This window comes from Anticarsia gemmatalis, chromosome 4, assembly GCF_050436995.1.
Source record: "Anticarsia gemmatalis isolate Benzon Research Colony breed Stoneville strain chromosome 4, ilAntGemm2 primary, whole genome shotgun sequence".
Taxonomy (NCBI): domain Eukaryota; kingdom Metazoa; phylum Arthropoda; class Insecta; order Lepidoptera; family Erebidae; genus Anticarsia; species Anticarsia gemmatalis.
The window spans coordinates 8,030,127-8,044,247 of NC_134748.1; the positions used below are offsets into that span (position 1 = coordinate 8,030,127).

Below are 14,121 nucleotides of genomic sequence, written 5' to 3' on the forward strand. Positions count from 1 at the left end.
TGTGTTCAAGAGTGGCACATAAATTGACGTTTTCTGTTCCGGTAGGCGCGAAAATGTGAATCGGCAAATTCTTTACAAACACGTAGGATGAGTTCGCCTCATCACTTGCGTTGTGTTTATAACGAGTACTGTGTTTATAACATTTGTAGGTATTTTGGACGAAAAATATTTTTTCACGGACGATCTGCGCATTTAGCTTTCATATATTTAAATGTCAGAATGGAGTATGCGTAATATTCAATGGAATATAATGTAAATGTAGTACGTAAGCACGGCCAAGTGGCACATTTGATATGCATGTAAACATGGCTGACAGTGTATGGACAAGGATATCGAGCGTGACGCGCTGGTCAAATGATGTTAGCTGTGCGTACTCTGTTTTACGACTATATGCTTTATGGTTATGGCTGATACGCTAATATGCTTTAACTGTTAAAACATGGATATCCACCAGCCATTGTGCGATGTCAAAACACATTGTATTTTTCAACATTTCCGCAAACGTCGTTCGTTGAGAAGTTTTTTAGTAAATCCCTGTATGTAGAGTAGAGCTGTTTATTAGTATTATGTATCTGCGCTTACTTTTGTGTAGAACAAAGCTTTCGTGTGTGAGAGTTAAGTGGAGAACAACAACGAACTAGAAAAGGATAAACGTAATACAATTTATGTATTACGTTTGGGTTATTTTTATGTTAGAATTATCTTCACTGATGTTCTGTTTGTTTATCATACGTAGGTAGTGTGGATTTTGGATACGTCGAAAATAAAATCAGATATCACAGTTAACGTTACATATACTATGTGTCGTATCGTATCGTACCTACAACTAAATTTGGACCCGGGAAGTATTTATTTATGTATTGTACACATACAAAAGAATCGTAGTATTTTTATCCTTATTAGTTATTACATTCGTGAGAATTGGAACACTGCGATTTTTGATAAACACATATATTTCAATTTTACTTAAGTACTAATAAAATAGATAATATATCTGAACATCTCGGAAGTTTTATTCATATTTTGTGACCACGGCCAAATCTTTATGTCGAATCTTTATGAGTTGAACCGTTAACGACACAGGATCGGCGGGACGGAAAATTTGCAGAATCAGTATGTCACTGAGAAGGTGTAAGGTTGAGGCAAGCGTTCTCATTACTTGCTTCAGTGTTCTGCTTACGTAGACGTCGTGCGGCAGCTACTCTGAAAGGCCTCTCATTTGCCTACAGACACAATAGACGGTCCTCGTGGAGGCGAAGCTTGACTGAATAGCCACTTTAGTTATGCTCAGGTTATTTTAGATAAACACCGGCCGACCTATTATTATGTTACCGACAGTTGCCAACTAGATATGTTCTACGTAATTATTCTGTAAACTGTTAAGTGACGTTGCTAAACAACGAGCAACATAAATATTAAATTTCCTCCAGTAAAAGCTTTGCTTAGCGTGTTTGTTGTTAAATGTACTAGTTTTAATATTTTAACCTTTAATCTGGTGGTACACGCTTTGTTACTATGATGTTAAATCAATGTGGTTTCAGTTGAAGCGTGATGGATTTGATGTGTTTAGCTTTCTAACAGTACATATGTTATAGGTATAATAAAGACTTGTAATAATATTTATTATTAAAACAAAAGTATTGACTGAAACAATAAACTTTCAGAACTAAGACTTGCATCAAAACAAAGAAGTAGTTTAAATATCAATAGAAACTAGTTCGATATTACTTGTTATAACACTGTCGAGGTGGAACTTTTATTGGGGTGATTGCTTTCTGATTTAAGGTCCCCATGGGAGTACAGACTTTTTGATAGAGTAGCGAGGAACATTTGTCACTGTCGCCGTGTTGACGACACACAATGTTTATAGCGATAGAATTCATCAACTATTAGCAATGAAATTGGTTCGCCGGTTTCAAATAAAGAAATTCTAAAACTATTGCATTCATTTTATGAGAACAGATTCGTAACTACTAAATTCCGCTAATATTTTCTCTTTTTCTAAAATATAACCAAAAGGTCCTTTTGCTCGGTAATTACTGAGTAGTAACTTTGATAAAAAAACACATTATTCTAACTACTTTCTGTTGAAGGAAACAATTGTTTAATTCTGGCAATTACGTCGGTAGCAGGTGCTGACATATCGAAAATAGAAAATTAATGTCGTGTGATAAAGTGGTGTCAAACTTCGTATTATACTAAGTGGTGACTAGTACCCACACGATGCTGCCTGAGGGATGTGGGAGCTGTCGATCCGTCATCTGAACCTCGATGACTAATGATCATATCACAAATGGCGATGCATATTACCGCTTCCCATAATGGCGTCCACTAGAATTGCTAATGGTTCTATATGTGTGTAATTTGTACTTATGAAAACAAATAAACATCTGTATTGCTCGTAAAGTAAACAGTATGTTGGTTGGTATATGTATATATGTATGTTGGTATGTAACGCTTTGATACAAAGTTCAATAAATCTTACACTATTTGAGAGTATAGTGCAATCTATTGTTGGACTACACTTTTATATTTGTTCTGGAACACACACTTAAAATGTTTGCAGCAGCTTTAAAAGAAAATAAAGGAACGTTTGATATAACTAAAAGTTGATAATGTGTTTAACAATACGAGAGAGACCTACTTAAAATTATGAAGAGGTATGATTAAACTTCTGGTACGCCATATGTCATCGCTGGACCTTAATTATGCACAGTCTGGGACGCTGGCCGTTTATTGCTCCCTTCACGCCCTCACTTGTTGGCCCGTCTACAAATTATTGTCGCTTAGAGCCCTAATGGTATTAAAATAGTAATTTGTACTCCACAAATCTAACTCGCTGACTTGAATAAAGAATGTGTCTCAAAGTGCTAAATTAAACTTTTAAATCTTTTAGGAGCGTCGTTTTCAGGATTAATGTTCCTTTTAGGCCACATCACCCCATACTGAAGCGAATGGGCGTCCTTGTTTATGATTAAACGCCATACGGAAATTACGTCAGTTACGCCGCAACAATTCAGTTCACTCGTAAAGTCAACATACACACATAGTTGTATTCTTAAATGTATATTTCGATACATTTTCATGCACTCCAACACGTCCTCGACCGCATTGATTGCGGATTCCGGGAAATATAAGATATCGACCTCTACAAGGGCGAAGTTGAGTTAGATTGTAACTTGATATAAAAAATGGTGAAAGAGAAATCAAGCCAAGTGCGAAAAAGTACAGGGTATTTTGAATTACCTGTTTCTTTTCATACTTCTTTGATGTTAATAATAATTAGTGGCTATTAATACGGTAGGTATGTTTGGGCGCTGACAGTAATTTCACAAAAAGCTATTGAAAAGTAATCGTCCCCATTTAGTCTACCATTTTTTTTTTGTTGATTCGTAACAACTTTGTTTTCCTTCGCAACTTTTTAAACAAGAGCTTAAATGAAGAGAGACATGATTAATTGTTTGTTAATCACATTTAACTTTGTCATTAACAATTCCCGGGGCTGTCCTATTTTTATACATTTAAATTTTTATTTTGTAGGAGTTGGGCAAACTTTTGTTACAATCATATAATTAACTACACAATTGTATGTTGTTAATTGTGTCTCTATTAATATTATTTTAGGACGTAGTTAACATAAGGTACCCTACTAATTGTGAGATTTATATAATAAAACTTAAAATCACTGAACAATGTTGATACACGTTTATGCAATCAACAAACCCGAGGGTTAGTACCGACGGCTTTTACTACGGTCCCAAACGCAGTAATGTCCCTAAATGATCTTAATCGCTCCAATTTGCCGATAAGGCTGGACTCCGATGCTAAACCTCCAACTATCCACAGACAAAGTGGGAAGCAACCTTGTATGCGGATAGGTTTAATTGTGACATTTGTGTCCATATCAGCTTAGAGAAGTGGGCGTGAATAGTTTACCCTTCTGAATTTCACTGTGGATATTCCATAGGATTATGGCAGCGGTCATGACTGTATTTACATAATAATATATGACAACGGGTGCACGTAATCGTATTATAGTTTTTGAATAGTATAATGTAGGCTTAAGTAGACGTAAAATTGTGTATACTATAACTAACCCGTATAAAGACGAAGAGTACATTTTTATTAGATTAATGGCACGCATGTATTACGATGGTAGGTCGTGCAGACCCTTTCGACACGTAACAATATGATCGCTATCTTGTGCTCTCGATGTTGTAGACGTGATACGTTTAAGACCTCGCTATAAAGCTACATAAAAATGTACAGTTAATATACTGAGTGATAACGCGAGGTTTATCATATCTAGGTAGTTCCTTTATGATGCGAGTATGTGACGTCAATATAAGAAATGCTCTTGCCGTAATATAAAGCTGTTTCTCACAATTGAAATACATATGACGTTTTTAAAAATAGATGTGACTAAGATTGACATCATGCGGGTACAGATCGTGGCAATAATGAAAAGGCTAGATATATCGCAATAATGAGGTAATAAGTTTAGGAACAAAATATGTTAGGTGTGGCAGATATGAGAAAAATGCGGGCAAAGTGCCAAATTTTCTTGATCCGAGCTTACACTAATGTGATTGTGATTACTGACATTTTGTATACCGTCCCTGATAATGTACCTGTGTGTGAGTCAGGTACGATATCTGTAATGTATCTTCATTAATCTATCTTCTACCACCTTAAACATTATCCCAGGCTTAGTTGGAAGCGTCCATTTCGTAGGTCTCCGCGTTCGGCGCCGTGGGCGGGTTGCGATCATCGCCGCCCTATCCTCTTTCAACCAGGGTCAGAGATCTATTCATTACACTTACTACTCATGTATGGAACTCTTTCAGTTATTTTGCCTTTCGAAACAAGTAGATCGATTTATAAGCACCTATGCTTACAAAATACATGCGTACCTTTCCAATACCTACCTATATCGTAAAGGTACACATCGTGAAAACATAATTATAATTCTCCACTTCACAAATTACGTTATAATTATTTTATACAGTAAAGTCTGATTTAATAATAAATTATGAAGATAACGTTAAGTACAATCGGGAAGAACGTGAATAAGAATTATCTTAGATGTTATGATGTCTGAACCTATTACAACTTTCCTAAGAAAATGTACATGAATTTCACGTTATTATTTCAGAGCAAAGAAAATTTGGAAAGGGTGTCAAGCGGGATTAGATTTTTAATGAGAAGCTATTATTCTTGCTTCATTGCTTTGCACACAACATTAATTTTCGACTTCGTCAAGCGATGTGTCATGGAGCGAACAAAATTATGCGTGAAGTCTCAATATTGACTTCTATTACAATTAGATGGTCAATGTTCACGGTTTGTTTAACGAATATTACATCTTTCGGCTCTGTGACGTACCCACAAGATACTACGTGTTTCTTCAATAACTTACGTCAATAGCGTGAAATAAACAATTTTGATGCATCCATCCTATTTTACGGTTATAATAACTTTGTTAAACTTATTAACAAAAATGTAATATGAGAACTAAATTATTTATTTCAGTTGTGGTCTTTAGAAAATAACAAGTGTTGCAACAAATTTATTTTTAAAAATAAACTCTGATCTATTAGATCTATAAATAACGTAAAGTTACCATCGTGACTTAGATATTTCTGATAAATCAAGACACCAATGTATTCACGTAAGGGATTTCTTTGAAAAAGTGTATGTTTTTAGAAGGTTTCAAGGATGACTTGTAAGGGATGTAAAGCACCGGAGCTAATCAAATCGGGAGCCTTTAAGAAGTCTTTCAGTCGAGTCACGTACTCTTTGTCGACCACCGTAGACGGCAGTAAATTATTGTTATGATGACATATAATTTGTGTACATAGAGAATTTATTATCTGACTAGGTATTTTATGAAATCGTGAAAATAATAGTAATTTATTAGTACGCTCTTTTTTGTGCTTTCGAGTGATTTTATTAAGTGACATCGTAATAGATATTTAACTGGATGGCAAGAAGCAAGCTCGGTAGCGAATCACTACAAACATATTATAAAATGTTTTTTTTTGTGCAATTTAGAATGACATCAGCTTTTTGTTCCAATAACAGCTAAAAGGTTTTCATTCAATTTTTATTTTGTTGTTTCAATGTGTCTAACATAGTAAATTCTATTTCGATAACTAAAGACTATAGAAAGTAGAATAGAATGTTATCATAATATTTTTATTACAATTGATTTGGTTTCGCTGTAATCAGATACAATGAGGTAGATATATTTTACATGATTGTGTACTATCTAATAAAAATACCTATATCTATAAAACATGTCAAATAGAAATAGTCTAATAAAAATATGACTATGGTTTGTAGATAATGCGGTTCAAATGAACGATTTTGAACATTTCATAATGTATTAAGGGTTGATATTTTAACATTCAGGAAAATTCGTCTCAAATAATGCAGGAAATAATAAATTATGAGTAGAAAATCGACTTTTGTAACAAATAGTCGAATAGCAGACGACGGTAATAAAGAATTCATCCATAGCGCTGTCGTTTTTGTTGATACATTACGTACAAGTGTACGCTCAATGGATATAAAATAAGTAAAAGAACACTGAACAGCCAATAAATTGGTATCGGATTTCTTTCAAAGTTCGACAAGCATGTGAAGCGTATGATGTTTGAATGAGCACACTCTCAAGAAGAATTGTACACGAAAAACCATATAGTACAATGTATTAACTAAAGGCATTCTTAGGTATTTACTAATTTTGTTTCAATGATGTGCCCATTAAATATTAGTTCTGAATTCAGTGTAAATTTAAGTATTGTATGTTTCAAAAATTATATTTAAAAAAAAGGTTGAGCTCTAAACAGGCCATAAAGACTAAAGTATACCTTTTACTGTTATAAAAAAACCGGTAATGCTGGTGTCCTACCCTCTCAAAGTTTTAAACAAGCCAGGTAATAATGGTCAGTGTAAGTACATAAACTACTAAACTTTTTACATCGAAACTTTTGCAGGATCGTAATAGCTACCGGAAGGGTTGCGGAAAACAATCTGCGTCGTACTCGAGCGATAACGACGAGGTGAGGAGGTACCTGCGAAGGTGCGGCACGTGGCACATCGTGTTCTACTAAAAATGTTTAACAAGAACTATGTTGAACAAATTATGCGCCCGTCAGCTAAGTTTAATTGGGACGACATGGACTGACCCATAAAAGTTTCATCAAAGAATGATACAAGTGGGACAAGTTCAACTTAGCTACGTTGACTTATATTATTTTATAATAAACCTGAGGCTTACATACTTTTCCATTTCGTTTTTTTGCTGTTGATTTATTCCTTTTCCGGCGCGGCGGCCTGCTTCCTACGAAGGTTAAATCTACATTAAAGGTCGCATATGTGTTTAAGCTTTAAGGCGAGAGGTCTTCAACGGGGACAGTGCGAGACCCACGTCGCCCTACATCACTACTGCAAACAAAATACTTCAACGGACACTTGTTACATCTACAGCAACATGTCAGGGACAAAAGAACATTTTCATTTTATATTTGCGCTTTATGAGCTTTTACCACACAGGACCATGTTTATATGGTGACATAAAATTCCAAGTAACGATTAGTGTCAGTAGTCGTACGGGAACTGCAAATCATATCCAAGTTATATCTACAGGTAGGTACTGTGCGCAGAAGAGACTGACTGACTTTTTTTTTTTGGAGCCAGTTTCTATGCAAACAGGTAACGCTAATTCGTACAAATTCTCTATAAGCTGTAACGCGGTGGACAGGCAGTATCCGCAGATATGAACGGACGCTGATAAGTTTTAGTCATTAATATCCAGTAATGAAGAACATTGTTCTAACAACAAGGTATTGTATAACACTATATCATAAGATATTTATGTTAGGGTTTATTTTTATTCCAGTGTCGTCGTTATATTGTGTGACATAGTGACGTGAGGTTAACCTTGTAACTCCGGCGTTGTCACCCCATTGACATTCCCATGACGAAGTAACAAGTCAACACCTTCGGCAAAATGAAGGTATTTTTATATATTGTATATTGATTTGTCTATTTTATGTCGATAAACTATGACAACACATGAAAAGAACCGACAAAGTCATTGAAAATAACAGGTTAAAACCGTTTAAGTTTAATAGTTACATTAGTTTAAAGTAAATTTATCTTAGAATTCGTGTTATAACGTAATTTTGTGAATGTTTCCATTTGAATAAGGCTAAACGCAAATAAATGTTTAGTTAAATATCTTCGATACTCGTAGTAAGATACAGAGTAATAACCGCAAACTGTTCGGAGGACTTACGGAACATTCATAACTATTGGGAAAAACACCGGGACGTAGGCGGTTTTATAATACTTCTCTCTCAGTAGCTTCAACTTTTCTAACGTTACTCAGTTTAATAATAAAAATATTGTCTTATGAATTAGCGAGCTTTTTGCTGGTGTTTTACTTTATACCAAAACTGATAATTTGAAAAAATATAATCAGGTACATATTATTACAAACTATAAAACATAATACATAACTGAAATTTGTTAAATAAAGCGTCTTACATGAAACGAGGAAACCACAAAGTACAAAATATTTCGAGTTTTATCATTGTTCCTCAAGGTCTCAAGGAATACTGATCTAGCAAAGATTTTATAGGACTATGTAAAGTTTAAAGCGATGAATTTCGCTCAGCTGTGCGAATATTGATTGATCTCAAACTAGCGTTACTTCAGCCTCATCTCTTTTTAACCGGTTTCTTCCACAGTATTGGTATTTTATGGCTTTTGCAGGACTTTGTAAGGTCTAACTTTTGTTCAACTGGGCACAAACGACGTCTTGCTGCAAAATCTTCACATCAATATTAAAGAGTAGTTTTAAAAAAAGTTTGTGACTCACGATCCTTTGTACTTTGTTCGTTCTAAGAGATATTGAATGAAATACACCAGATTGTAGTGTAAAAATAATCGAATGATTCTTTGAATAGTATCAATGGTTGATCCGATCCATAAAAATGTACTACTTGCCAGTAGGAATAGTGTAACTATTTGTTTGGAATCTATACGCCGAGATTCTTATCATAAAAATTTATGACAGCAATTTAGATGTTACTTCATGTTAACTTTATTCTTTATAGTCTTGTTGATTATAGAAATAAATCGGATCAAGGCTCTCCATCAAAGAGTACTTGTATCTACTAGTCTTAGTGTGTAGCGTCACTTCTTAAAGCGATTGAACGAATTAGAATAGATTTAACTGTTTATTGCCAAAATGCATATTGCAGTTAGTTTAGTAATTAATAACATTTGTTACATCCTCATTAAGAGTTGTATTACAATAACACAATTCAAAACAAATGTGCGATGAAACAAACGTAAGCGGTTTTGAGTATCGAAAGTAAATATTTTTGTTTACAACATTGTCTGCTGATGGTGGACTATAAAGGGAACTGTTTGTTATCTCACAAAGATTGTAAAAGTTAACAAAGGAAATGTTGCACCGTCGGGAATTTTTAAAACAAAACACTCGACGCCTTCGTGTAACTACATCAAGTTAGATTATATCTATTCTAATATTATTACAGGGATACATAATGAGTTTGCCCGACTTCTTGACCCCAACATTTCAGAAGTTCATCAAGTTAATTATATTTAGTAACAATCTGTCACAACTGTCGGCGCTATATTTGAAATAGGTATAATTTAATTGTCGGGATACAAATTCTTTTTGTTTCAGTTCTACATAATAAATCAGTGTCAGTGAACCGTTCGAATTGGCGTTTAGTGTATGCACTTTGCGTTAATTTGTTAATAAACGTGAAAGCAAGTTTACAGCTTTCAGGCCGACTGTTTATGAGGGGTCACACCTGTTAATTAGTCTAAAACGTGGAGAAGATACCAATGAGGTCATCCCCAGTTTAATTTGGGATAGTTATTTCTGTGAAAATAGCAATAAATACATGTATCTAACGTTCGAGTCACCTTTGGTATCATGTTCTTACTTGCGTGGGCAAACGACTTTTAAAAATAAGTTAAATTTTTATTAAAGTAGAAACTTAATAAAAAGCTGATAATTAGCTAATTGTAGCTACATGTACCTATAGGATAAAGTCTGTTTTTCAAACCTTTGCAAAATCAGATTTAAATGTGATTACTAAAACAACAATGCTCCATAAAACTCCGGAAATTGGTAAAAGTTTGTAAGAATGAAACAACAAAGACAAATATTAATTTAGCAGGGATTCGAGTAACGTAACGATGGCGATGGTGGGCGGGGTTCAGACGCGCGGTCATTTATTGTTGTCCGAGACCAGAGGCCGAACGACACTGAAATGTTTCAGTGAAAAATTAAAAAAATAACATGTTACTATATATCACCGCCACTTTTAAGGTCAACAGTGTGACCTCCAAAGGATTCAAATTAAATTGTTGCAAGTTCATCTGTTCTATCAAAACTTAAATGATTTATTGTCCTGTTGTCAAGATCAACCTCTGCCAACGTTTGAATGATGAGTGTACATCAGCTTATTGATTTGATCCCAACGGCTTTGTTTCCTTTTACTGCGTGTCTTCCACGTTCAGATAATACACATGTTTTATTTTCTACCTAGAATATACATAAATATCAAACATTACTTGTTTTGCAGGATTATCTTACATATTCATTTCAAATATTTACCAGGTTCCTAGAAAAGACGTAGTTAAGACAACGTGAATTTATTTTATTTATTAACTAGCTGACCCGCGCAACTTCCCTTGCGTCACCGAAGAGAGAATGGGTCATAATTTTCCCCGTTTTTGTAACATATTTTACTGTTTCTCTGCTCCTATTGGTCGTAGCGTGACGATATATAACCTATAGCCTTCGTCGATAAATGGGCTATCTAACACTGAAATAATTTTTCAAATTAGACCAATAGTTCCTGAGATAAGCGCGTTCAAACAAACAAACAAACAAACAAACTCTTCAGCTTTATAATATTAGTATACTTAGATTAGTATAGATATTCATTTCAAATATTTACCAGGTTCTTAGAAAAGACGTAAGACAACGTGAATTTATTTTATTTATTAATTTGGAGTAAGAGGTTAACAAGAAAAGTCACTGTTTTACTTCCGGGGGATCGGAAGAAGTATCAAATTGTACCTAAATGAATCATTTACAATCCGTTGCTCGGTAATGGATTTTTTGATAGATATTCATCGAAACAAAGTAAAATATTGTACAGTCACTCGTTTTTATTATTCGTTATTGATACCGGGCCAAGCTGTACTTCTGAACGGGAAACTTCTCATACCATAGCATTAGCCTTGTGTCCATTTCGTATTAAAAAAATATTATTATTGTCGATATGACACACTTAATTTTTTCCAAGGAAAAGATTATGTCATGTAACACTTACTTGTTATAAATAATTTGAAAACTATGTAATTGACAACAAATTATAATGGTTTTACATTCAGTACACACGGGTTGCGCTTTGTGAAATTAACTTTCTATATAATTGCTCTGATCTAATTAATCGATTAAGGAATAGAATACTTAACCTGATTTGTAATATTGATATTTCATGGTGCGAGCCGCAAACCTCTGATAGGCCGTTAACATTAATATTTCAGAACCCACAATCCTATCACAACAAGCTGATTATACTCATATTTACTGGAGCTAGAGTGTGTGTCTAATGTTTTATGTTGTTTAATATTGGTTTGCTAGTTTGATTATATCCGCCGACGGTCCGAACAACACGATCATATTAATTAACGCGTGATGGCTTGTTTCTTTCTCACATGACATGTTTACTTTCTCCGGGTTGCGGTAATTGTCACGCGACATGGAGAAATTCAATTACGCCCCTTGTTATTCCTGCTCCTGAACATAATGAATGCCATGACACTTTCTATTAGGTTCCTGCCGCCACCATTGTCCCACATTGCCTGTCTTCTGTTTTAGATTTTCTTCTCCCTTGATTCTCTCGTGTCTTGATTAGATCCAAGCTTTCACATTTGTACAACCTCATGAATTGCTTCTCGGGCGGTCGATATGGCGGTATATTCTGTATTTTCTCCATCTGAAACGCCTTAGCTATCCGCATGAGTATCGTTTTCAACTGATTCAATATATTGTTGCTTTCGTGATTGGCTTCAGGCTCTCGAAGCCGCCATCGCTGTAATGTCCACAGTACTTCACGATGTGATTTACATACGTCTGGGTTTAAAGAGTTGATGGCCGCGTCCTTTTTGTCAACAACATGTGCTTCGCCGGTGCTACTATCTAAGCGACTGACATGCGGTATACTTGTCGTTTTACAAGTTTTCATATGCTGTGATCTTTGGCACTGGATCGATGCATGATGACGTTTATACATTCCGTTACCTACTTGCGTAGATTTCGATTTCATTTCTATGATTCTTGGCTTTCCTTTCGAGTAAGATGGTTTTGGGGAGATGGCAGCATCGTTGTGTTCCGGGGGATTAACTTCGTTGTTGGCGGCAGTAGCCTCTTCACTATCTTCCGTAGATCTGGAGGAGTGTGCTCTAAACACACGATGGCGTAGTTCTTGAAATAGAGTCGTTGTAGGGTCATTAACTAATTTACTTAGTCCCCATATTACTTGCGACATTATGATATTACACAAAATAACTTGTATAAAAAAACTATGGTATCAAAATATTATGTCAATTTCATCATATTTGACATTTCTGTATTGTCATGAAATGGTCTGTGGTTAAAGGTTTTGAAGATAAGTTTCCTCGCCTGCGTATATTATAATGAAGAATTTAAATAAATCACTAGCACACTTGAAAATTTAATATGTAGGTAGCGGCGATATTAAATTTCAAAATAAATATAAGAGAGAACATTGCAGTGGAGCGATCTAATAAAATTTCCTTCTGATTTATCCACGGGGTGTGGAGGAAATATTTGAATTATTGCAGTCCACTGATTTGGAACACTCAATTTGTTACTAAACAGGAAGTACCGCGGGCACACGCCAGTTAATAATTGGAAGCAGAATTTCTGTTTCCTTTCTGTAATTTTAGGTACAAAACAAAGTTATTGTTGAATATATCTCTATCTTTTGTGTGGTTAGTAGCAACCCACACCAAATAAAAAAGAAAATACCCATCCAAGGAATGGCCGCACTAAATGCTGCTTGACCCACAGATCGATTGCGGAGAGCGCGACTGGTTATGTGCTCCTATAACATTAATAATTAATAATTATAATTATAGTGGGACAATTCACACACGGTCATTTGATTCCAAACTAAGCAGAGCTTGTACTATGGTAACCAAATAACTGATAAACATACTTATATACTTCTAAATACATACTTATATAGATAAATTCACAACCAGGCTCAGAACATATACTCGTGCTCATCACACAAAGATATGTCCCGGGTGGGATTCGAACCCACCACACGCGGCGCTACGGTTGTCGCGGCGAGGTGACCGCTTAAACCACTGCGCCAAACGTGCAGTTAAAAGATATTCCGATACCGGGAATCGAACCCGAGCCTCCTGGGTGAGAGCTAGGTATCCTAGCCACTAGACCATATCGGATAATAAATTATGCTATTCACCGTAAAAAGTAAAGTAGCTACAAAAGACCTTTATGATTAATTAATTAATAAGTTTCAGCCTCAAGCGACTGTAATTTATTTTGTAAGAGTATTATGCTCAAATATTATCAAATTAGCAGGACATAGTTTGGTCGTTCTCTTTTATTTTTCAAAGTCCCTGACAGTTTGTAGATGCTTGCCGAGGTAAGGACAACACTTAAGGTTGTTTAGAATTTATGCTAAGCACTGTTCGGTAATGTTTTTATTTACTTAATTTAGAATACGATTTATTATTATTGAGAAAGTCTTTCAGCAATGTGAGATTATATGAAAAGGATCCTGGAAGTCAAAGAGCTTCATTGTCGTCTGTATTTTAAGGACACAATTTAGGTTTATTTCCATAGTATATTGCTTTTTACCCGAATTTGGTGCCGGATATTATACTCGAGCTCGGAGTACTGTATTCTTGTTTTGTGACGCTGAATATCAAAAGCTACAGTCGATTGACTGAGGGGAGATTCCCAAAATCATATTTCCGTACCAAAATATTGACATCTTCTGG

General features: G+C 35.0%; 1 protein-coding gene and 1 non-coding gene across 2 annotated transcripts; both read right to left on the reverse strand.

Moving 5' to 3' along the window:
- Positions 1-11,094: 11,094 nt before the first annotated feature.
- Positions 11,095-12,669, reverse strand: LOC142972687 (uncharacterized). The gene has a single exon (XM_076113976.1). It carries the CDS (start codon positions 12,612-12,614, stop codon positions 11,895-11,897), a length of 720 nt encoding a protein of 239 aa, XP_075970091.1. The 5' UTR covers positions 12,615-12,669; the 3' UTR covers positions 11,095-11,894.
- Positions 12,670-13,488: 819 nt separating this feature from the next.
- TRNAE-CUC (transfer RNA glutamic acid (anticodon CUC)) lies at positions 13,489-13,560 on the reverse strand. Its single transcript has one exon. It is a non-coding gene; the product is annotated as a tRNA-Glu (tRNA).
- Between the last annotated feature and the right edge of the window lie 561 nt (positions 13,561-14,121).

Coding starts and splice junctions, on each gene's coding strand:
- LOC142972687 (XM_076113976.1), bottom strand. CDS start 12,614: ATGTCGCAAGTAATATGGGGACTAAGTAAATTAGTTAATGACCCTACA.